The sequence below is a fragment of the Pristis pectinata genome, chromosome 13, assembly GCF_009764475.1.
Source record: "Pristis pectinata isolate sPriPec2 chromosome 13, sPriPec2.1.pri, whole genome shotgun sequence".
Taxonomy (NCBI): Eukaryota; Metazoa; Chordata; class Chondrichthyes; order Rhinopristiformes; family Pristidae; genus Pristis; species Pristis pectinata.
This window is the reverse complement of record NC_067417.1, coordinates 12544737-12568883: the sequence shown is the minus strand read 5'-3', so window position 1 is coordinate 12568883 and position 24147 is coordinate 12544737. Positions and strand designations below refer to the sequence as shown.

The 24147-nt window shown below is 45.3% G+C and overlaps 1 protein-coding gene across 2 annotated transcripts in view; it reads right to left on the bottom strand.

The window, feature by feature from the left end:
* Positions 1–23857, bottom strand: part of gse1b (Gse1 coiled-coil protein b) — a 569714-nt gene extending 545857 nt beyond the window's left edge. For both annotated transcript variants that reach the window (XM_052028482.1, XM_052028483.1), the window contains exon 1: positions 21839–23857. In XM_052028482.1, coding sequence (XP_051884442.1) covers positions 21839–23686 — 1848 coding nt within the window. In that variant the 5' untranslated portion in view covers positions 23687–23857. The remainder of the gene's footprint in view (positions 1–21838) is intronic.
* Positions 23858–24147: the final 290 nt, after the last annotated feature.

The window sequence follows — 24147 nt, the reverse complement described above, 5'->3', positions numbered from 1 at the left end:
AACTTTTCCAAATATTGGAGGCTGCAAACCCTTTCAGTGCTTTTTTAGCTTCTGTGCAAATTATCCTTGGGTCCGCTCTTCATTCCAAGTGGGTCAAGGCTGGCCGAAGAACAGGAGATGGTGGTTGGGATCCTCCAATTTGCCTCAAGCCTGGATAGAGTAGGGAGAACCTTCGAGGGTTTTCAGTCCTGCTGCTATCCAGAGACCATGATACAAATGGATCAGTGCGAGCACCAGGAGGACAGGATCAGCCCCAGTTTGATTCCTTCCGGGCAAGTACCCAACTGAGATCCACTGTCAACAACAATCTTTAATCACATAGCATCTCTAACATGCAAAACCTCCCCCAGCACCCCTCTGAGAACCAATGGAAAATTGGCAGAGAGCCAAGAAAGGGGACACAAGGACAGATGATCAAAAGTGAGAGTTTTAAGGAGCAACTAGAAAAAAGAGAAATTTTGGTATGATATTCTTGAACTCCTGTGGTACAGCAATCAAGTTTGGGGAGGTGCAAGTGGGTAAAATTGGAGCACAGATACTTGTGTGTGAAAATTAAAAAAAAAAAATCTGCAGATGCTGGAAATCAGTCCAGGGAACATCTGAGGAAAGAGAAAGAATTAACATTTCAGGATAAAGAATGTTAACTCTGAGACATTAACCGTTTCCTTTTCCACAGATGCTGCCTGACCTGCTGAGCGTTTTCCGAGTGGAGATACTTCTGTGGATTGAAGGGATGGAAGAAATGACAGAGAGGGAGGAATAATACGACAAGGACAAGACCCACAGAACTGCATCAACCTAACCACAACCTGCATTAATCAATGTCCTGAATGGAGCGGCAAGAAGAAAGGTGGGCTTAGGGAGAAACTGACAAGAACTTAATGAGAAGAAGGGACCTTCAGTTCAGCCTGTTAAAGGAGCACCTGGGGGAGAAATGGTGGCCACCTTGTAACTCTTAAAAGATGGACAATTCAACAGTGCTTACAGTTTCAAAGCTGAACAGGCTGGGGCTTTATTCTGAAGGGACAACCTTAATGAGAGCTTCCAAAATTACAAAAGGACTCTAAAAAGAGCATGGAGCAAACAGTTACACTTGGAGACATCTGAAACGTGAGGCAAGGTATGGAGTTCAAGAGAAGCTTCCTTAAATAATTCCTTTAAATGAAAGAGACTGTGGGAGTAGCAATGGACAGATTCATTTAATGGGAGCAAGATAAAAGGCTATGCAGAGAAAGTGGGAGAAAATCCAGAGGAGCACAAATACTGACACAGACCAGGTGGCCTGCTTCAACATTACAGGTTCTTTGTAAGCTGCTCTACATTACTCATTGTATAGTCAAGACACAAAAAGAGATATACCCTTCCAAAACCTAGAGGTATGTACATAGATCAATAGGAGTGCCTGATCAGATATTCTGGTGCCAGGTACAATTGCATTGCGCACCCCCCCCCCCCCCCCCCATGAATGAAGATGAAATAGAGGTTGCACTAGGCTCCAATTCTTGGTGAAGTATCAGATGGGGCAATTTGGATCATCATGAGCAGCAAGACCGCAAGACAGAGGAGCAAAATTAGGCCATTCAGCCCATCAAGTCTGCTCTGCCAGTCAAATCATGGATGATTTTTTTCCCCCCAACCCCAATCTCCCACCTTCTCCCTATAACCCTTAATCCCCCTTACCAATCAAGAACCTATCAATCTCTGCTTAAATACAACCAATGATTTGGCCTCCACAGCCCTCTGTGGGAACAAATTCCTCAGATTCACCACCCTCTGGCCAAAGAAATTCCTCCTCATCTCAGTTCTAAAGGGACATCCCTTTATTCTGAGGCTGTGCCCTCGGATCCTAGACTCTCCCACTTCTGGAAACATTCTCTCCATGTCCACTCTATCCAGGCCTTTCAGTATCTGGTTGGTTCCAATGAGATCTCCCTTCATCGAACACTCCTCATATTGTCAAACCTTTCATTCCTGGGATCATTCTTGTGACCCTCCTCTGGACCCTCTCCAGGGCCAGCACATCTTTCCTTAGTACAGAGCCCAAAATTGCTCACAATATTCCCAATGCAGTCTGACCAATGCCTTACAAAGCCTCACAAAAGTGAGGATGTACTGCTGAGGCTTTATGTTCTAGTCCTCCCAAAATGAGTGCTAACATTGCATTTGCCTTCCTTACTACTGGACTCAACCTGCAGGTTAACCTAAAGAGAACCCTGAACTAGGACTCCCAAGTCCCTTTGCACCTCTAATTTCAGAATTCTCTCCCCATTTAGAAACTAGTCTACACCTTTATTCTTCCTGCCAAAGTGTATGACCCCACACTTCCCTCTGCTGCATTCCATATCTGCCACTTCTTTGCCCACTCTCCCAACCTGTCCAAGTCCTTCTGCAGACTGGTGTTGAGCTGGTGTTAGCAACTCAAGTTCATAAGGGGCCTTTGCCCAAATAAACTTCTGCTATCCAATCTAAACAAGCCAGCATTGGAAAAATACCAGCAGGATAGGGATCTCAAGAAATAATTTTGCTTTATGTAATATCTTTAATGTAGCAGAACATCCAAAGTATTTCACAGGAGCATTAAGGAATATTAGAACAGGTAAGTTTGGACAAAAATCCCGGCTCAAAAGGATCATGTTAAAGGAAAGAAGAGTTTAGAAATGAAATTCCAAAACTCAGGATACAGGCAACAGAAAGCATGGTTGCCAACAGCAAAGCAGCTAAAATGGGAGATGCACAAGTGGACAAAGTAGTGAATGTTTCTGGCAGGATTGCAAAAGATTTTAGAGACAGAAAGAGGTGATGCCTTGAAGAAAATAAAAATCATATGATTGAATGGCAGCCCAGTGAACCTTCTTGCAAACTCCTCTGGCACTGAACATTCCATAGTTTTAATTAAAAGAATCATTTTTAAAAAGGATTCTGGAGAAATTGCCATCCCCTTGGTAAAGCACCATTCGCTCCTCATCAGAAGGTTCCCTACCTAAAGAAAACATCCTAAACACCATATGTTAATTGTCAATTCAAGGGTGATACATTAGTGCAGTTTCAGGGAAGAATTTTAAGTGGTTTACACTAGCCAGAATACATTGCCCATTACTAAACTCCGACCTCAACTACAGGAATCATCATTATGTCCATCAGCCACTTGGGGTGTGGAGTGGGAATGAGCGGATCGGAAACTAGAAGCCACCAAAACAAAAGTTAAAAATAAAAACAGTTTTCCACATAACAAAGTTTACAATAACTATACCACTGCACTAACAGGGGAGTGCTGCACTGTCAGAAGAGCAGACTTTCACTTGAGACACTCTTGCCTCTCTGCTCTCCAGCAGCTACCATAGAGAGCTGCTGGAGAGCAGATTCAAAAAACGACCATTCAAAAACAACCAGGGAGCAATCCTATCAGTCTCTAAAACACTATCAGCGTACTGTTTGAGGGAAACTTGTGGTGGGTAAAAATTGGTCCACAACGACAACATCTGAAAATATACTCATAATCCTACCTTAGAACAGTACAGTGCAGTAACAGGCCCTTCGGCCAACAATGTTGTGCCAAACTAATTAAACTAGTGATTAAACCTTCTGTTAAAACTTTTGACCTCTACTTCTTTTCTTGGACATTGTTTCTCTGGTGAACTTCAGGATATTTTTGTTCTTTAAAAGACACTCTAAATGCAAGTTAATGCACAGCTTATCTAGTTACCTGTTGCTTCCTCACATCTTCAACATACTTGTACATCCTGTGCTGAGAACATACTTTCAATCACACTCCTGATTTTTCTTTGTAAATGACGAAAGGGCTTTGGGGAGCCAGGGGGCAGGTTACTCACTGAAGGTTCCTGTTGCCAGTGTTTATGTGGCTGCTCCAGTTAAGTTTCTGGGTTAATGGTGAACCTCAGGACACCGATGGCAGGGTCAGTGACAGCAATACCAATGAGTTCCAAGGGTAGATGGCTTGGCTTCCCTCTTGCTGGAGATGACCACTGTCTGTTGCTTGTGCCATGAATATTACTTTACATTAAATCAGCCCATGTCTGAATAGTACCCAAAATACCTCAGGAATTTTACTAGCTACACCTCCATTTTAATAGTAATGTTGCTACTTCATGTTCCTGATTTTCCTTTCACTCTACTCCTTTGCTCCTTCCCTGAAGACTCTGACACTTCACTGTAAATCTACAGACGCAATAGCTCCTCCAATATTTCACCCAAGAGGCCCACTCATGAAGACAGAGCCCAGGTTGCTAGTTTATCAGGGGATAACAACCAAATCCAAGTTACAGTCTATCCTCACCCACAAGAGGTATGGAGATCTGGTCATTTTCTCCACTCCCCCTTCTGTGGTCATGGAAGCCAAGGGATGCACAGTGGTGCAGCAATAGAGCTGCTGCCCCACAGCTCCAGCGATCTGGGTTCAATCCTGACCTCTGGTGCTGTTAGTGAGGAGTTTGCATGTACTCCCTGCAACTACGTGGGGTTCCCTCAAGTGCAAAGGGTTCCTCCAACATCCCCTGCTGGTAACTTAACTGGCCACTGTAAACTGCCTGAAGTGTAGGCAAGTAGCAGGAGAATTAGTGGACTTAATGGGTATGTGGGAGAGAATAGCTAACAGGGAAATAAATGGGGGAATTAGAACCCAGCAGAATGCTCTGAGAGCTGGCAAAGACTCAACGGGCCAAACAGTCTCTCCTACATTGCAAGAGAACATGAGAATAGCTGTGACCTTGCCTCCTCTCCACCATAACCTATCCTGCTCCAATAAGCTGGCTCCAAACTGGAGATAAAACCAGGAGCATTCTTGGCGGTAAGGGACCTGCAGCTCCACTGCCATGGCACTGCAGCATCCATCCTCTCCTTATCCACAAGAAACCGTCAACAATTACACCGATAGAATGGGAAGTGGAGGACAAAAGAAAGATTTTAAAAATAAAAGAAATATGGAAGAAAATGGTAAATTAAATTGGTTTAGACAATAGACAATAGGTGCAGAAGTAGACCATTCGGCCCTTCGAGTCTGCACTGCCATTTTGAGATCATGGCTGATCCTCAACAATCAATATCCTGTTCCTGCCTTGTCCCCATATCCCTTGATTCCCCTATCTATAAGAAACCTATCTAGCTCCTTCTTGAAAGTGCCCAGAGAATTGGCCTCCACTGCCCTCTGAGGCAGTGCATTCCACAAATTCACAACCCTCTGGGAGAAGAAGTTTTTCCTCCCCTCTGTCCTAAATGGCCTAGCCCTTATTCTTAAATCATGCCCCCTGGTCCTGGACTTCCCCAACATCTGGAACATATTTCCTGTCTCTATCTTGTCCAATCCCTTAATAATCCTGTATGTTTCAATCAGATCCCCTCTCAATCTTCTCAATTCCAGCGTGTACAATCCCAGTCTCTCCAACCTCTCAGCATAAGACAGTCCCGACATCCCCGGAATTAACCTCGTAAACCTAAGCTGCACGCCCTCTATAGCCAGGATATCCTTCCTTAACCCTGGAGACCAAAACTGTACACCATACTCCAGGAGTGGTCTCACCAGGGCCCTGTACAAATGCAAAAGAATCTCTTTGCTTTTGTACTCAATTCCTCTTGTAATACAGGCCAACATTCCATTAGCCTTCATCACTGCCTGCTGCACTTGCTCATCACTTTCAGTGACTGATGAACAAAGACTCCTAGATCCCTTTGTATTTCCCCCTCACCTAACTCCACACCATTCAGATAATAATCTGCCTTCCTGTTCCTGCTCCCAAAGTGGATAACCTCACACTTATCCACATTAAACTTCATCTGCCAAGTATCTGCCCACTTAACCAACCTATCCAAATCACCTTGAATTCTCCTAACTTCCTCTTCACATGTCGCACTGCCACCCAACTTTGCATCATCAGCAAACTTGCTAATGTTATTCACAATGCCTTCATCTAAATCATCAACATAGATCGTAAACAGCTGCGGTCCCAGCACCGAGCCCTGTGGCACCCCACTAGTCACGGCCTGCCATTCTGAGAAATATCCATTCACCCCTACCCTTTGTTTCCTATCCGCCAACCAGTTTTCTATCCACGTTAATATCCGCTCCCCAATTCCATGAGCCCTAATTTTACCCACCAATCTCCTGTGCGGCACTTTATCAAATGCCTTCTGAAAGTCTAGGTATACAACATCCACTGAATCTCCCTCGTCTATTTTCCTAGTTACACCCTCAAAAAACTCCAGTAGATTAGTCAAGCATGAATTGCCCTTAGTAAATCCATGTTGACTCGACCCAATCCTATCATTGCTATCCAAATATGCCGCTATTTCATCCTTAATAATGGACTCTAGCATCTTCCCCACCACAGATGTTAGGCTAACTGGACCAAGTCACATGTACCAAGGTACAGTGAAAAACTTGTCTTGCATATCATCTATACAGATCAATTCATTACACAGTGCACTGAGGTAATACAAGGTAAAACAATAAGAGAGTGCAGAATAAAGTGTTACAATACAGTGAAAGTGCAGTGCAGGTAGATAGTAAGGTGCAAGGTCACAACAAGGTAGATTGTGAGGTCAAGGGACCATCTTATCATACTAGAGAAGCATTCAACAGTCTTATAACAGTGGGATAGAAGCTGTCCTTGAGCCTGGTGGTATGTGCTTTCAGGCTTTTGTATCTTCTGCCCAATGGGAGAGGGGAGGAGAGGATGTCCAGGGTCACCGGGGGTCTTTGATTATGCTGGCTGCTTTACCAATATTCATCTTTGTGCTGAGAGCAACAGGGTCTCAATGCACGGCATTAAGTACATGCTATCCAGCAGTCCTTTGGTTAGAACATTACTGGGGTCAAATTGCCCAGAATATTGGACCTTCCACAGTTTTGTGTACTGGCAAAATTACACTACAGAACAGTTTAGTCCAAGACAGGTCTTTGCAAAGAATCAAATTAACAATAGAAATAAAAAGGCTAGTTTGCACAAATGTTACAAACGTACAGGATACTGATGAGGCCACACTTGGAGTACACTGATACCACAGGTGAGAGAATCTTGAATGAGGACAAAGTTACAAGATTAGGCCATGGTCATTTAAAATCAAGCTATATGGGAACAACTTCTTGCAGAGAATAAGTCCTCTACTTGAGAGGGTTGTGGAGGTCAAATCATTGGAGGAAATATTATTTTGTAATTTCATCAGGTTTTTAAAAAAATATTTAACGCAGGCAGCCATCAGGGTGGGCGCTGGACTGAACCATAGTATCCATAGCTGGTGGGCTAGTTACTGCTCATGGCACAGCCTGCTTTGCAGGATGGCCACACCAGCAATGAAAGCAGTGCATTGAGAACTGCGTGATTGCAAATGAGCAAACATGGGGTAGGTGCAAGAGCAACCACGAGGCAAGAGTCAGGACCAGACCAATAATATCTGCCAGAACCTAAGATGAGAATGGGTAAAGTGAGCTACAATCATTTATCACCCAAGATCTCCTGTGTATAACTATGCTACACTTTTGAAATACAGTACCAGTTCATTACTCAGGCAAACACAGTGGCCATTTGATATAGATTTCCTAAACCAAAAAGGGGACATTTCAAAAGGTTTCTCAGTCAATAATCCCACTGTTCAACTTTGACCAATATATTTTGCTCTGTATTCCTTTTCTTTACCATCTCAAAGAACAGTGTCTCTGACAGTGCAGCAGTACCTGAGTACTGCACCCAAACCACGATTGAAAGTTTAAACCCTGGAGAGACACCTGTACCCACAACATGTTGCCCATCTGGCCCAGAGCTGGGCATGCTGCTCCTGTAATTTCCCAACTGGCTCTAAAAGACTCCAGCACAACTTGGATCATGTACAATTTAGCTCATGGTGCAGAGGAACAAAGCCAGCCTTTTAAACCCAGGGCCAATCTTCCGAACACATACAACCAGTAGGGAATCTGACCGCTTCAGAATGGATGGAAAGTTACGAACAGAACATCCATCATTTCCCCTTGCAGCGCTGATGAATGAGGCTCCTCACAGTCAGTTTGCATTTTGGCAAATCCCATCTCACGTCAGTGTCGTGCAATCTAGGAGAGGCTCGAGGTGCAGAGGAAGGCCACCCCTCTCTCCTGCTGCACACAGGTTCTTTTGCTCTAGTCACTGAAAATGTTTCCCTCTTCTGCACCAGAGAAACACTCCACCCAAGCCAACCTCATAAAACAGGAGTTGGTAATAAAATACCTATCAGAATTGAATTATGCATGGTTGCTAATATCTGCCTCCCAACAAAAACTTTTCAGAATTCATGCTTACTGCAAGAGGAGGAAAGTACAGCTCATCTGAGCAACTTCCTTTTCATCCTTGACTGACTGTTGGCCTGCTTCCCATTACATGCTGTACCCCTTTGACAACACACAGCCCATATAACAATGCTTGCACTCAATAACCTCTTGCTACAGTCACTAGTTAGTTCTAAAAGAGGGACTAAATCACTAATATCGAAATAAAAGGCCAACTTTTACACCTCCACAAGACTATTTAACATGTGTAGACCTTGTTGGCAATTCAGAACTTATTATTAAATCATCATTTCAGCTTTCCACATTTCAAAGGGATAGGAAGAGTGTACAAGTGTACACACTGGAATCAATTAATAATGATCCAGAATGCCCGATGGGTTGTAAGCCACATAACAGAGCAGAGCCCCAGGATGCCAATCTGTGGTCACAATTCCTCAGATAATATTTTACAAGTTTGTTGTTGGCATCTTGCCAAGCAGAGAAATACAAGAAAGGGGAGGAAAATAGAAAATTAATTTGTTTCTCAACTGGCCCGGTGTGTTGTCCTGAGCTCTCCAGGGTGTCTCTGTGAAGTCAGATCAAAAACGTAGCCAAAATTGGGCCACTGATACAGGCTGCGTAAAAGTCTACAGGACAGTAAAAGGCCATTCAGCCCAATTATTCTGTGCCAGTTGTTATACCTCAAACATCTTCCTACCTACTAACCTCATCAACATATCCTTCTATTTCCTTTTTATTTCCCCCTATATGTATTTATCCACCTTAAAAGCACCAGCATCATTCACCTTGACTTCTCCACATTATAGCGAGTTCCACAGTCTAACCACTCTCTGGGTAAAGAGATTTTTCTAATTAAATTTTATTGGTGACTCCCTCATACTTAAGCTTGGACTCTCAAAAGAGAAAATCTCTCCTTGCCTACCCATCCCATCTGAAAGACAGCACTGCTGACAGTGTAGCACTCCCTGCCCACTGCACTGGAGAGCCAATTTCCTCAGTCTTTGGAGTGAGGCTCAAACCAACGGTCTTCCCCCTTAAAAGCAGGAATTCTACTCATTAGCCACACACAAATGAAGCGTTTAAACCACCCCATTCCCCACCAAGGTTAGAAGGACAGAATCTGAGAATTAAGCTGCTGCCTAAGAACATACTCTTGATCAGAGGTATTCATGCTGGTTCAAATCACACAAGATATTTGGAAGCAGAAGGTACACCACAGAGAGCATTCTATCCAGATATCCAGCTTGGTATGGCAATTGCTCTGCCCAAGACCACAAGAAATCAGAGTTGTGAACACAGCCCAGTCTATCACAGAAAACAGCCTCTGCTCCATTGACACTGTCTATATTTCCCACTGCCTCTGGAAAGCAGCCAACATTAGCAAAGAACCTTCCCACCCCCTACATTCTCTCTTCTCCCCCTTCCATTGGGCATGCCACTGTTACAAGTCTCTTGAACTGACCTCTTGTATAATAAAGATGAACTCTTGATCTTTCAATCTACCTTGTCATAGCCCTTGCACATTATTTGTCAATCTACACTGCACTCTCTGTAACTTTAACACTATATTCTGCATTCTGTTATTGCTTTTTCCGCTGTACTACTGCAATGTACATACTGTATGTCTGGAATGACCTGTCTGGGTAGCATGGAAAACAAAGTTTTTCACTGTATTTTCCCCCCCAGTATTTCAGTACATGTGACAATAATGAACCAATTTCAAAAGGTGGGACTAGTTGGATACCCAATGATAACACAAGATCCAGGAGTAATTATACCAAATCTTATCTCAATGTTGATCTTGTGAATTGGTATCATTTCATTACAACAATAATGGCAATTTTTTGATTTTCATCGCACTAGAAGGACTGGATTATAAGGAACACAAATGACGTAACTTGAAAAAGGATGAATGGATTTAAAGCTTTTAAGGTTTAAAAGGGATTTGATAACACAGGTATAGCTGAACTATGGTCCGGCTAGCTAGGCAGAGAATAGCAAAGAGTTTAATACCGAGAAGTGTGAGGAAATACAGCAAGGATAAGGAACCCACAATACATGGGAGGATATTGAGTGATGTGGGAGGAATAGAGGAACCCAAGGTTGTATGTCAAGCAGGAAGAAAGACAGGCCAGTAAAAGATGGTTAAGAGACATACAAGATCTTTTATTCATAAAAGGCAGAGAACATAAGAGAGCAAGGCTTTTCTTGGTGTATACAACACTAGTTAGACAACATCTTCAGTACTGCATGTAATTCTGATCACTACACTATAGGACAAATGTGACTGCATTGGAGAAGGTGCAGAAAAGATTTACGAGAGTGCTGTCGAGAGTGAAAAATTGTAGCCAAGAGGAAAGATTGGATAAGCTTGGTTTGTTTTCTTTGGAACAGAGGATGACAAAGGAGAGATTTAACAGAGATGTGCAAAATTATGAGTGTCCTAGACACAATAAATAGGAAGAACATCCATTGCTTTACAAAGAACTAGGAGGCATAGATTTAAATTAACAGCTGGAAGGATTAGAGGAGAGATCAGAAAAAAGATTTCCATCCTCACCAAAGCAGAAACCCTCACCATATTCAGCAAGTATTTAGATGTGCACTTGAGCTGTGAACTGCAGGGCTATGGACCTGGTGCTGGAAGGTAGGATTAAGTTGGGCAGCTGTTTTCCAACTGGTACAGACAATAGACCAAGCAACCTCCTTCTATGTTGCACATATTCATTGACGTGGGCCATCAAGATCACATAGAACAGAATTAGAAAATAGCAGTTAAACAATGAAATCAGAAAGTAAGGTCTCTGCAGTGGAATGATTTCCCACAGAGCAAAAAAAAAACAAACTGCTGGAGGAACTCAGTGGGTCAGGCAGCATCTGTGGAGGAAAACAGACAGGTGACGTTTCAAGTTTGGGTCTGGAAACATCGACTGTCCGTTTCCCTCCACAGATGCTGCTTGATCCGCTTGAGTTCCACCAGCAGCTCGTTATTTTGCTCCAGGTTTCATCACCTGCAGTCTCCCGTGTCCTCAACTTCCCACAGAGTCCAGGACAATTAAACTTTCAAGACTCAAGATCCATAACTAACAAATATCTATTGTAGGAGAAGAACCATGGCAGGTAAGTGGAGTTTAGATGAAGATCAGCTATGATGTAGAGAGTCAAGGGGCTAGAGGACTGATTCAGGTCCCCGTTGCCAAATTCCCTGCAAAAGAGTTAAATGATGGAAGAACTGGAATCTTGGCGTGTTAACTACCTAAAGATTGTCCCAAGTGGCTTCTGATATTTACAGAGGCAGCTGAACATTCCACACCTGTAACTTCATCTCCCCTGGGTTCCACGTTCCATGGGGCAGCTGCCCGTCATCCTCACTTTCTGCACTGCAAGCATTCACCTTCTGGGAAGACAACTTCTAATGTAGGAGTGTAAAAGAGAAAAATTCATATCTGGGATTGATTACAAGGCAGTAATAAAATCAAGTGGTTTATGTTACATCATAAAACATTAGGTGAATCTCAAGTCAAGATCTCAAATGTGAAACTATTTCCATGCATCATGTTAATAATATGCACTGGTAGGAGAAACTCAAGAGCAAGGGAATAAATGCTCAACTTATCACGATCAGTCAACCCAGGAGATGTATCTATCCATTTTCTTGCCTGTAACTACAGCAAAAGTTTAAGAGTGTGAGGCTTGCAAACCATCAAATAGGCTTTTTGTGGAAGGAATTTATCTCCAATCATTTTGTGTTGAGGACAGGGTTTGCTAGTATGGCCACTTTGATCCTAGTTATTACATTGACAGACAGAGCAAGATTTCATTCGCCTCTCTAGTGTTAAATGGACATATCCAGTTCAGATCCCATTTCGGACCACCACATTCTTCAAGGCAGTTGAAACCCAGTGTGCCTTCCTGAACAAGTTCCTTGTTTTGGACTAGCCTTTATTCACAACGGTTCTCATGAATGAAATTTGGAGTGAGAGGAAGAGGACCAGAAAGGCTTCCTGGAAAGTATACAGAGAGCTGGGGGGTGGTTTGGATGGGAGTGATGTTCAGAGAGGTCCTAATGGATTGGTAGGTGTGGGTTACTGATAATTCACATAACCTCACTGTGGCACAGCAGCTTGAAGGGTGCAAGCAGGAAGGTGACAGCATTGTCATGGGGCCCCATCTTGATTGATGGAATACCTCGACTAATGCTATCAAACCATGATCCAATGGCTAAAAAGAAAGGGACTCCTGATCCATACACAGTGACTTTCAACTCTATTAACAGCTTCATTTCTAGAACATCTGTTAAACCTCCCCCCTGAAAGATTAAAGGGCAAAAATTTGTTTTAGATCCACAGTGCAACAACAAAAAAAAATGACTCCCCACATTATTTGTTACTCGAACTTCCTTCAGTTCATCTAAAAAAAAATGACATTTCTGAAAATACAACACTTCCTCATTGGAAAGGAAGCTTGAATTAATGCCCAAGTCTCTGGAGTGAGACTCGAACCCACAATCTTCTGATTTGGTTACAAGAACATTACCAAATCAGCAAGGCTGCCACCGAGAAATATGTTATTAAAATACTTCTCCCGAGTCTAAAGAGAGCTAACCTGAGGCATGAGCCACTGCCTAGGAGGAACATGCTCACGACTAAACCCTTAGATACAAATCAAATAAGATATTCGGAAATCAAAGCTGTTTCTGGTGGGATGCCCAATTATATGTGCCCCTTGATTAGCCCAGTTTATCACTAGAATTATTTTGTGAATTAGTTTCAATGAGCTAATAGCAACAATAACAACTAAGGCAATACATTTTGTTACTTCATCACTGCTGACAGACCAGTGACCAACCATAGCTTAATGTAGTACAGCTCAAAATACACCCTCCAGACATAACACAAGTTTGGAAGAACAGAAACTATTAATTCTGCTCTGGATGTTTTTGCAGATATCGATGCTGTAATCCTATCACCAACATATGCTCCCTCTGAGTATGACATCTCCATAGGGAGTGCAGGATTGCAAAACTCACTTGGAAACAGAACGTCCACACATTCTTCTTTGCACTGGAACCTGTGACAGCATGCCACGACCATCCCACTGTTCGAAGGAAAAGTTGGAAATTCTGCAAACAATAGACATTCTGGGAAAACTAAACCTTGGATTTGGGGAATCCTATAATCAGACAAGAGTTTAATATTCTGCTACACAGGTTGGTCACAATTGATGACTTTGGTATCAAAATGAGGCAAAATAGTCAGAGACAGTCACAGACAATGTGTTACAAGGAACAGATAAATTTTTAGAGCAGGAGGAGAATTTAAACATTTACTATCAGAAGTCGTGTGGCCTTTCAACAATACATAGAACCCCTGGAACTCCCACAGCAGACACTGCTTTTGTTACACGCACTGTTTGGCATCCATTTATCTAACGTCATGAATCACTTGAAGCACAAGTGACAAACTGATGATAGCCACAAGATGTGCTTCATTGGAAAAATGCTCATCATTTTATTATTTATTCTTTCATGGGAAATGGGCATCATTGACTAGGCCAGTCATTATTGTCCATCTTTAATTGCCCACATCTCACTAAGTTACTTCAGACAGCAGAGGAGTAAAGAGGATTGCTGTGGGTCACACGTCACATAAAGGCCAGACCCAGTAGGGATGGCAGATTTCCTTCACCAAAGTACATTACTAAACCAGATAATCATCCGTGATATCAACTTTATTTCATTACTGGAATTGAAAATTTCCTTATTGCTTTGGTGGGATATTAACTTGTATCTATAGACAAATGATAGAACCTGGGGGGGGGGGGGGGGTGGGGGCGTGGTAGTTGAAAGAATGTCAGGAGAAAGGAGTAGTGCAAGTGGGTGGTTGATGGTCAGTGCATTAGGGCCCGTTTCTGTGCCATATCTCTCAATGACTAATTGTCAATAGATTAATAGTCTAGTACCACAACCCCTGAAAAGGGGTAAACTGTTGTTACCCATTCTGGAGTATGCCAGGCAGAATATGTCTCAGTTTCAAAACCTCATCCAAAATATCACACCTCTGGCAGTGCAGCACCCACCCTGGATTTGCCGATTTCTGGAGTGGGATTTGAATCCACAATCTGACTTCAGGAGAAAATTAGTTTTTCCAAAAGTGGCAAAAACTCCAAGAAGAAACACTGCAATACCACAGAGCCTCATGGAGATGTTTCCCCACAGCAAAGGAGATGTGGAATAGCATGGGAAAAATGGTTTAGTTTGGACCTGAGTAATGGCTTCCTGAAAGGCAGTTTGCCACTTCCAAAACAAAAATTATACTGATATATTTCTCTGAAGACACTTGGGTGATCATCAATATAAAAGTAGTCAATAAAAGACATTCACCAAAGTCCTTCTGTATTGGATGAGGGAGTGAATCATCACTTGAGCAAAAGGGCGAATAGAGCATGGGTGACATACACTGGACCTCAGGGCATTAGGGCAGCTGTGTTTACATGTACTGAAGATTGGTTATCACACAGAAGACAGAGCCAGAATAACTTATAGGACCACAGAACAGTACAGCAGAATACAGGCCCTTCAGCCCACAACGTTGTGCCAACCTTTAAACCTTGCCTAAGACTATCTAACCCCTTCCTCCCACATAGAGGATTTTAAATTCCTCCATATGCTTATCTAGCAATCTCTTGAATTTGACCAATGTACCTGCCTCCACCACCAGCCCAGGCATTCCATGCCCCAACTACTCTCTAGGTAAAAAAACCTTCCTCTGATATCTCCCTTGAACTTCCCACCCATTACTTTAAAGCCATGCCCTTTTGTATTGAGCATTGGTGCCCTAGGAAAGAGGCGCTGGCTGTCCACTCTATCTATTCCTCTTAACATTTTGTACACCTCTATCATGTCTCCCTGCATCCTCCTCTCCAAAGAGTAAAGTCCTAGCTCCCTTAGTCTCTCCTCATAATCCATACTCTCTAATCCAGGCAGCATCCTGGTAAATCTCCTCTGCACCCTTTCCAACGCTTCTACATCCTTCCTTTAATAAGGCAACCAGAACTGGACACAGTACTCTAAGTGTGGTCTAACCAGAGTTTTGTAAAGCTCTATCATTACTTCGCGGCTCTTAAACTCGATCCCACGACCTATGAATGCTAACATCCCATAAGCTTTCTTAACTACCCTATCCACCTGTGAGGCAACTTTCAGGGATCTGTGGATATGGACCCCCAGATCCCTCTGCTCCTCCACACTACCCAGAATCCTGCCATTAACTTTGTACTCTGTCTTGGAGTTTGTCCTTCCAAAGTGTACCACCTCACACTTCTCCAGATTGAACTCCATCTGCCACTTCTCAGCCCAGCTCTGCATCCTATCAATGTCCCTCTGCAATCTTTGACAATCCTCCACACTATCCACAACACCACCAACCTTTGTGTCATCTGCAAATTTACCAACCCACCCTTCCACCCCCTCATTCGAGTCATTAATGCTACCTTCTTTTTGAGGCTAGAAGGAGGTGACTTGTGGAGTGCCCCATGGATCACTTCCTGGCCCTCAATTATTTACTATTTATGTGACTGACCTGGAGAAGGGAGCAGAGTACAAGGTTTCCAAGTCTGCCCAGGACACCAACATAGGTGGGAGGGCATGTTGCAATGAGAATATTTGGATTCTGCAAGAGGACATAGATAGATTACGCGAGTGGGCAAAAACCTGGCAAATTGAGTTTAAAGTGGGAAAGTGCGAGGTTGTGCTCTTTGGCAAGAGGAATCTAAAGGCAGATTACAATCTAAAACAGAGAAAGATGAGCGAAGTAGAGAGGAATCTAGGTGCTCTTGTTCATGAATCGTAAGAAGTTAGCAGACAGGTGAAGCAAGTGGTTAGGAAGGCAAATGGTATATTAGCTTTTACTGCAAGGGTGTTGGAGTTCAGTAATATAGAATTATTGTTACAATTGCACAGTGTATTAGTGAGACCACACTTGGAGCACTGTTCACAGTTTGGTCCCCTTCTTTAGACTAGTTCCTGGGGTGAGATTTGTTCTATCAGAGCAGCTAAAACAAAAATTAAATCTATATTCTCTGGAGTTTAGAAGAATGGGGATGATCTCATTGAAACATTCAAGATCTAAGGAGGGATGACAGGGTAGATATCAAGATGCTTCCGCTAGTGGGAGAATCTCAGATGATGGGACATAATTACAAGATCAGGGGACACTCATTTAAAACAGAGGTGCATAAGAACTTCTCACGGAGAGCAACGAATCTCTGAAATTCTTTACTCTGGTAGATTGTGGAGACTAGGACATTTAAAGAGGTAGGTAAGTTTTTGAAAGAGAGATATAGGGGAATTGAGGGTCATGTGGAACAGGCAGAGAAGAGGCAGCAGCCTGGGGCAGATCAGCAATGGTTATATTGAATGGTGGGGCAGGTTTGAGGGGCCAAGTGGCCTACTCCTGTTCCTAATGTTCTAGGTATGACCCCTCTCATGGAGAAAACCGACAGGACACAATGAATCCCTCTTTCCTACACTTGGAAAGGCTAGTCTAGGAAATAACCACCACTGTAAATTCTGCAAGCTTGCAAATTCCCTCTGCAGTAAAAGTATTGACTCAAGCATTTGTGCGGAAATACAGCGATATCCCAGCTCCAAACCAGATATGCACACACCATTTAAGTTGCAATGGTATGTGTAAGCACTAGAGGGTGCAATTATGCAATGTTATGACAGACTAGAGTTTTAAAAAGAAACAGCCAAACGCACGCTTACAATTATTTTTATAATTAACTCAGCAAAACCCGCAATTGGACAATCACTAAACTACTGATGTTTATTTATAATTGTTCACAGCTGTTTCCCAGCTCCGAGGGTTTGGATTCGGTTAATGTGGGCGGCAAAACCGAACATCTGGAATTTTCATTCCTACTCTGCAGCGAAGTGTTGTAGGGGACTCCTGATTTCAGCACTACAGCCTGAATGTGTAACACTATAACTGCATGCTCCAGATATTCCTTAAACACCGGCATTGTTTTATACTTTTCCCTTCAGCAGAAATGCAGCCATTCCGTCCATGCTTGTTAACTGCCCCAACATCCCTACTTCCCCTAGGTGGCAAACTACTTCAGATGAAGCAACTTACAGACATACAGAAAGCTCAGTGTGCAACTACACCACGTGCTCTGCTACTGAACTGTTAAGCGATGGCTTAAGTTCAATCCTATTCTGTTCTCTGTTACCAGTTATCAGTATGGATAGCAGCACTTTGGGATTAGAGGGAAAAAAAAGGGAAATCCTCCGAGGTTTCCACTTCCAATTACTCTCCAGCGATGCCTGTTGGAAGGAAGCAAGGATGTCAGTTGTAAATTGGAACTGTACTCAGCTGCCATGGGCTCCACACTGGGCTAAAGTACAAACGCCTGCAGGCATCAGTGGAAGCTCAACATCATTTAAACACCACTTGTTTAAAACAAATGGATATATTTAAAAAGTAATCAGCAATGACCAGTAAACGTTGGCCTTCATCTCAGGCATTACAAGAGAGATGTGGCCTGAGTTTATGCTTTTGTTCCATAAAGATTTGGCCAGGACTTTAAATGTAGCCTCTCTTATAGGGGTGTCTTCTGTAGACACATACATGCATGCCTTTAATAAACTTAATGATTAGTTTGAAGGTGGGAGGCTTGTGACCTGACCCTCCCCATCCCCCTGGATCTAGCAATATTAGACTTTGCACCTTAGCTAGGATCCTGAGAGGGTCTTGACAGGGTAGATGTGGAGAGGATGTTTCGTCTTGTGATCCGAGTCTAGAACTACCGATCACTGTTTAAAAATAAGGGGTCACCTTAATAAAAGGCAGAGATGAGCGGAAAATATTTTCTGAGAGTCACGAGTCTTTGGAACTCTTTCTCAAAAGACTCTGCTTTCATATCTCCAAGGCAAAGATAGATAGATTCTCAATAAGGGAGTGAGTGTTAACGTGGATAAACATGAATGTGGAGCCAAAGTTATGCTATGATCTTATTGTCTGTGGCAGCATCCCAAGGGGCAAGTGGCCTTTTCCTGCTCCTGATTAATATACATGCTCATATATAGGATGGACTGACCTTGGAGAGGGTGCATCACAGGTTTAAAAGAGGATACACATTACTTATAGTCTCCAGAATTTAAATGGTATGATTTGATTAAGGAAATTTGAAATATTAGGAGGATTCAACAGGTTGGATACAGAGAAGAGTTCCTCTGATGGCAAAGAAACAAGGGCAAGAGAACACAATTTAAAAGTTAACAACAGACCTTCAGAAAAGAATTTAGGAAATATACTCTCCAATAAGGGCAGTAATTTGCAAATCTCTCCCCCAAACAACTTTTGATTTCAAGATTGAGGAAGGATATTGTCAGACAAGTGTACAAGGGGATTTGGAGTTAGGGAGGTAAGTAGTGCTGAAGTACAGATAAGCAAAGATCTAATTAAATGGTCAGCAGCATTCAAGGGGCTGAAGGGTTTACACCTGTTGCTATGTAATTCAAGACCCTGTGTAATCCCAGAACTATTTTTGTTCTGGTCTTTTGCATTATTTTGTTTAGTTCCTTAATTGCCCTGGTGTTAAGCGCTGCATTTTCAGTGAGGATACAATAAATTGTCTCCCCAGTGTGAACTGTCAGTAGTTGTGAGTGAAATATATTAAAAATCCCCACACACAGCAATGCTGTTTGTTCAACACACCGCTTCCCTGGAGATTCTACATAAAACTTTTTCTCCCAGTGGAACAGCAGTGGCAACTGTCACAAAACATCAAGCGGTGTTATTAAAGGATTAAGTCGGTAGTAGCTGCAGAAACAGGGAAAACCTTTCCAAGTTTAACTCTCCGTGAAAAGGTGAATAAATATTTATACCGTATGCTGCTCTACTGTGCAAGTTCAAGTATGTTTGCAAAAACTCACTATGAGCAATGATCAACTGCAGCAAGCAACAGCATTTAGCCAGTCTGGTTCAATGGACTCAGACTGACAGTACTAAAGGTTAAGAGACAACATGCACTGGAAGAGGAAGCAGCAGTTAGAGTCTCCTTTAATAAGGTCCCTATCTAATAAGAAAGTCCATTTTTCCACTTAGGGAGCCACAGCCTCTACAGCAAAAGTGTTTTATAAACAAAATGTTTGCCAAGTACTTTAGAGCACCCAAGCAAATTCTCTCAAGTCAGTATGCAGAATTGTGAAAATTTCATTCACATGACACTGTGCTGTTATCAGTTTACTTAGCTTCACTGGTGCCAATACACTATCAAAAAACAAAAAATGTTCATTGTAAAGCCCACTATTCCTCACTTTGTGGCAACGGCTTCCAGTGCAACACTGACTTCACCTTCATAGGTCATTCCCAGCACTTTAACTCCAACAACTCACACCTTCCTCAGAAGTAAATGGATTTAGGAAGTGAGCGACTGGATCTCGCTGTGATGCTGTTTGCTTTTCCACACTTCAAGTGGATCTTCAGCACAAAACACATTCAAGCATGTGCAAAATTCACCCACACACTGCTGCAATCCTTGCGATAACACTGCGTAACTTGGTCTCAGTTAAAATGACGTCCAGCAGGACTTGCAATACCAGCAGCAAGCCTACCGTACCTCTCCAAGTGACAAGGCAGGATTCACATGCTGACTGTACCGAGAGCAAAAGGTGGACTAACCAACATCAATGAAACATCTGGCTCATGAGGAGAGAACTGCTACACAGGATTACATCACAGAACAGCTCATATCACATCCTTTACAGTTTGCTTGATATTTACTGATCGAGCATTCTGCGAATGACATCAGTTATAAAGTAATTTGCTGCAAAGTGAAAAAGTTCTTACAAGACACCAGTGGCTCCAATGCAGTAGTGTCCATGCAGAGATTCCAGACTTAAGTAACATCAATACAACTTGCTAAACACACTTCACCATATTTACTCACTGCAAAATTTATTTTTCTTTTTTCATCACTTATTGGTTTTATCCACTGGAAAGAAATATATTGATAGTGGCTCATTGATTCACAGTATGCCAACACTCGCCACCAGAACCCCACCTCTTGAATGAATCGGGAAGAGCAAGGCCTAGTGCTGAAGAGGCAAGATCTTGGATAACGTCACAGCACTCCAGCCCCACATCAAGGTGACCACCTCCGCATCATATCCATTGAGAATGCATGGTGCACCCACCCACTATCACCCCGCTCCGCATAAGCCACTGCTTTTGATGAGGAGCTGGGAACAACTTCACCAGTTCCTTGGCTCTGGCCAAGGTCTGCTTGGGTCCAGTCACGTTGCCAACACAACCCTCAGGCAGTTATTGGGTTCATTCAATTAAGCACCATTTGTACATACTTAAAAAAGAAAGCCCAACCAATCACAAAGGTTATAGAAATGTTACCCATCCCAACTTTAATTGATCCAAACAGAAATATATTTCAATACACTGAGATACAGTAAAAAAACTGGAGTGGTGTAGATATGCCCAGCCCACTGCTTCATGAATGTACAACAAATCATGTATGTAATTATTCCCAACAGCAGAAATCAGATGCATTTTTGTACACATTTAAAGGGATACCAGCCAGCAATTACTGCCCATCCCTGGTGGTCTTTTCTAAACTCATCCTGGTGGTTTGCTACAACACACTGGGCCATATCACAGGACTGTCAAAATGTCAAGCACACTGCCCCAGGGCAGACCAGGCAAAGACAACAGATCATCTTCCCTAAAAGCCATCAATCAGCAAGATGGGCCTTTATAACAATCCAGTACTTTCACGGTCACCAATACAGATAGCAGCCTTTTATTTCAGATTTCAGGAAGGTAAATGGAATGCTGTTCTTAAGTGCAATGAGCCAGAGTACAAAAGTAGGGAGGTTTTGCTACAAGGATACAGGAAATTGGCGAGATCACATTGTGGACAGTTTTGCTTTCCTTGTCAAAGGAGGAATGCAACTGCTTCTGAGGCAATTCAGAGAAGGTTCTCAGGGTTGATTCCTGGGAGAAAGGGATTATCTTGAGGACAGGTTCAATAGGGTTCATCCTTTACTCATTGGAGATCTGAAGTACGCAGGAACACCTTATGATTCTGAGGCAGCTCAGAGGGGTAGTTGCTAAGAGGATGTTTCTGCTAGTGGAGCAAGTTGAGAACAATTGGGCATTACTTCGGAATAAAGGGTCTCCCATTTAATACAGAGAAGAGGAGGAATTTTTTTCCCTCTCTGAGGGTCATGAACCTTTGGAATCCCTCAGAGAAGGCATGGAGGTGGAGTCATTGAAGGCCAAAGGGGAGTCAAGGGGTTTGATAATCAGGCAGGAAACTGGGGGCAGATCAACCACAATCCCACTACACCACAGAGTAGAGGCTGAATGGCTTTCTTCCACTCCTGTTTCTCACGTTCTTATTAATGCCATCGGATTGTACCATTTCCTAGCTATTATGGCGAGATCTTAATCTGGTCTCCAGACCGTTCCTCCAGCCCTCTGGATTTCTAGTCCCGTCACCACACTGCTACACCTGTAGGGCCATCACACATCAATAAGACACACAGCTTACCTTTGAGTTACAGGATGGCGATAAAGAGTCCACTTGGCTCCCATGCTTGACAGAGTTCCCAGCCAGGATCATAGCTCTGCAATCCTCACACATGCCAATTGTCAACTGCTTGCCATCGTCCACGACCAGAGCGTCGGCCACACGAGGGGCGTAGAGGAACACAGGAAGCCGGGGCACCGTCACTGCTTTCAGACCGAGGTAGCGCCTCCTCTCCTGCCTGCAGAAGAAGCAGACGAACATGTCCACCTTGTACTGCCGGGACCAAGGGCTGCTCGGCTGCTGAGAGTTCTTCCCACGCCACCACTGCTCTAGGAGATCATGACAGCACAGAAGGCAGGCGGACGCCACGCCCGTCGACTCGGCGGCCTGCGGCCGGTCGGTCCAGCGGCGGGAGGCCAGGAAGGGGAAGAAGGGCTCCTGGTCTCCGTGGCGGCCGGGCGGGTCGACGCTCAGCTGGAACTCCCGCCCGGCCTCCAGCTCCGTGCCGCACAGCGGGCAGGTGGGCAGCGGCCCAATCTTGGCGGGACGGCGGACCTCCGGGGCGGGGCTGACGCCGGCGCCCAGTTGCAGGTACCTCCTGAGGAAGGCTTGAGCCGTTGAGATGACCTCCTCCCGTTCGGCGGCCGGGCAGGACGCCCACACGTCCTCCAGCACGCTGTGGCACCTCTTGCAGCAGGACACCTCGCCGCGTTCGGCCATGGCCCTGGTGTTGGGTGGGCAAGGCAGGAGGCTGATGAAGGGGAAGTACATGGGACCATCCCGGGCGCTGCTGCTGCTGTTGGGGCTCCTGGTGGAGACGGTTCTGCCCAGGTGCCCGCAGTCTCCGCCGCACAGGTAGCAGCCCTGCTGCTCCCCCCCGCCCGGGGCATCGGCCTTGAGGGGCACCACGTAAAGCCGCTGGAGAACCGGTACCTTGGCCAGCTCGAAGCCTTGCCACTGCTGCATCAGGGAGACGTGGCAGTAGGTGCAGACCCAGGTGCTGCCCTCCGGGCTGAGGGGGCGGGCGCCGGGCGGCGGGTAGTGGAGCCAGAGGAAAGGGAAGAAGGGCTGCTCCGAGGTGCTTTCCTGCTTGTGGACGTGCACTAGGTGCCGGGAGCCTGGGGCCAGACGGACCCCGCAGACGAAGCAAGCCCAGTGGGCGTGGGCGCGAGTGCGACCGCCCGCCCGGGCGATCACCCCGCCGCCCTCCGGCACGCCGGGCTGCCCGTTCGGCTGCCCCTCGTCGCCAGACGACCAGCCGCCGCTGCTGTCGCTGCACCTGGAGCGGCCGGGCGTGCCCGAGGGGGAAAGGCTGCTGTCGCCGGCGCCGCCCAGGTGGGGCCCGGCGGGCGGCTGCGGGCAGGGTCCTGGCGCCGGGCGGGGGACCCTGACCGCCTCTTGCTCGGGCTCCGAGAGCTCCTGCTCGGACAGGGAGGAGAGGTCAGAGTCGTGGCCGGCGGCGGGGGCGGCCGGGCTGGGGTTCCACTCGCGGGACGTCCCGCGGCCGTCGCACTGGTGCGGCCGCTTGAGCCAGTACATGCGCTTGTCGACCGGGGTGCGGGACCTCTCGAACGAGTGCCACTGCTCGGCCAGGAAACAGCGGCAGACGGAGCACACCAGCACCCAGCCGTCGGCGCTCACCTCCCGGGCTCCGGGAGCCGGCTCCTGCTGCGAGAGGAAGGGGAAGTAAGGCAGGCGAGCCGAGCCGGGACACTTGGCCCGGACCTGCAACCTCTGCTCCCGCCCGGGGCTCATGCGGCCCCCGCAGATGAAGCAATGCAAGCGGCCTGGGCTGTGCTCCCCGGCGGAGATCGCTGCCATCAGCCGGTGCTTCCTGGACATGGGAACGGCCGCTTCTTTATCACTCATGTTGGCTGAGAGAAATGCAGTGGCTGCTTTCACACACACACCCCCCTCCCCTTCCCTGCCCAGTCCCCTCCCCTCTCGTCTCCTCCCAACCCCGTCCCGTCTCCCCTCCCCTCTCTCCCCGCCCCGTCTCCCGTCCCAGCCCCGTCCGGTCTCCCCTCTCCTCTTCCCTCCCCTCCCCTCTCAGTCCCGTCCCCCCTCCCCTGTCCTCTCTTCCCAGCCCCGTCCCGTCTCCCCTCCCCTCTTACTCTCTTCCCAGCCCCGTCCCGTCTCCCCTCCCCTCTCAGTCCCGTCTCGTGTCCCAGTCCGGCCGCGGCAAACTTTGCAAAGATCTCTTCGGCTGCCGAGCGCCATCTCACAGGGAGCATCTTCATGGTCCCACAATGCAACTCCAGCCCCCTAAACTTCCAGAGAGACCCCGCACAGTCCGATCCCGGCTCCACGCCAGCCGGGGGTGCGGAGCT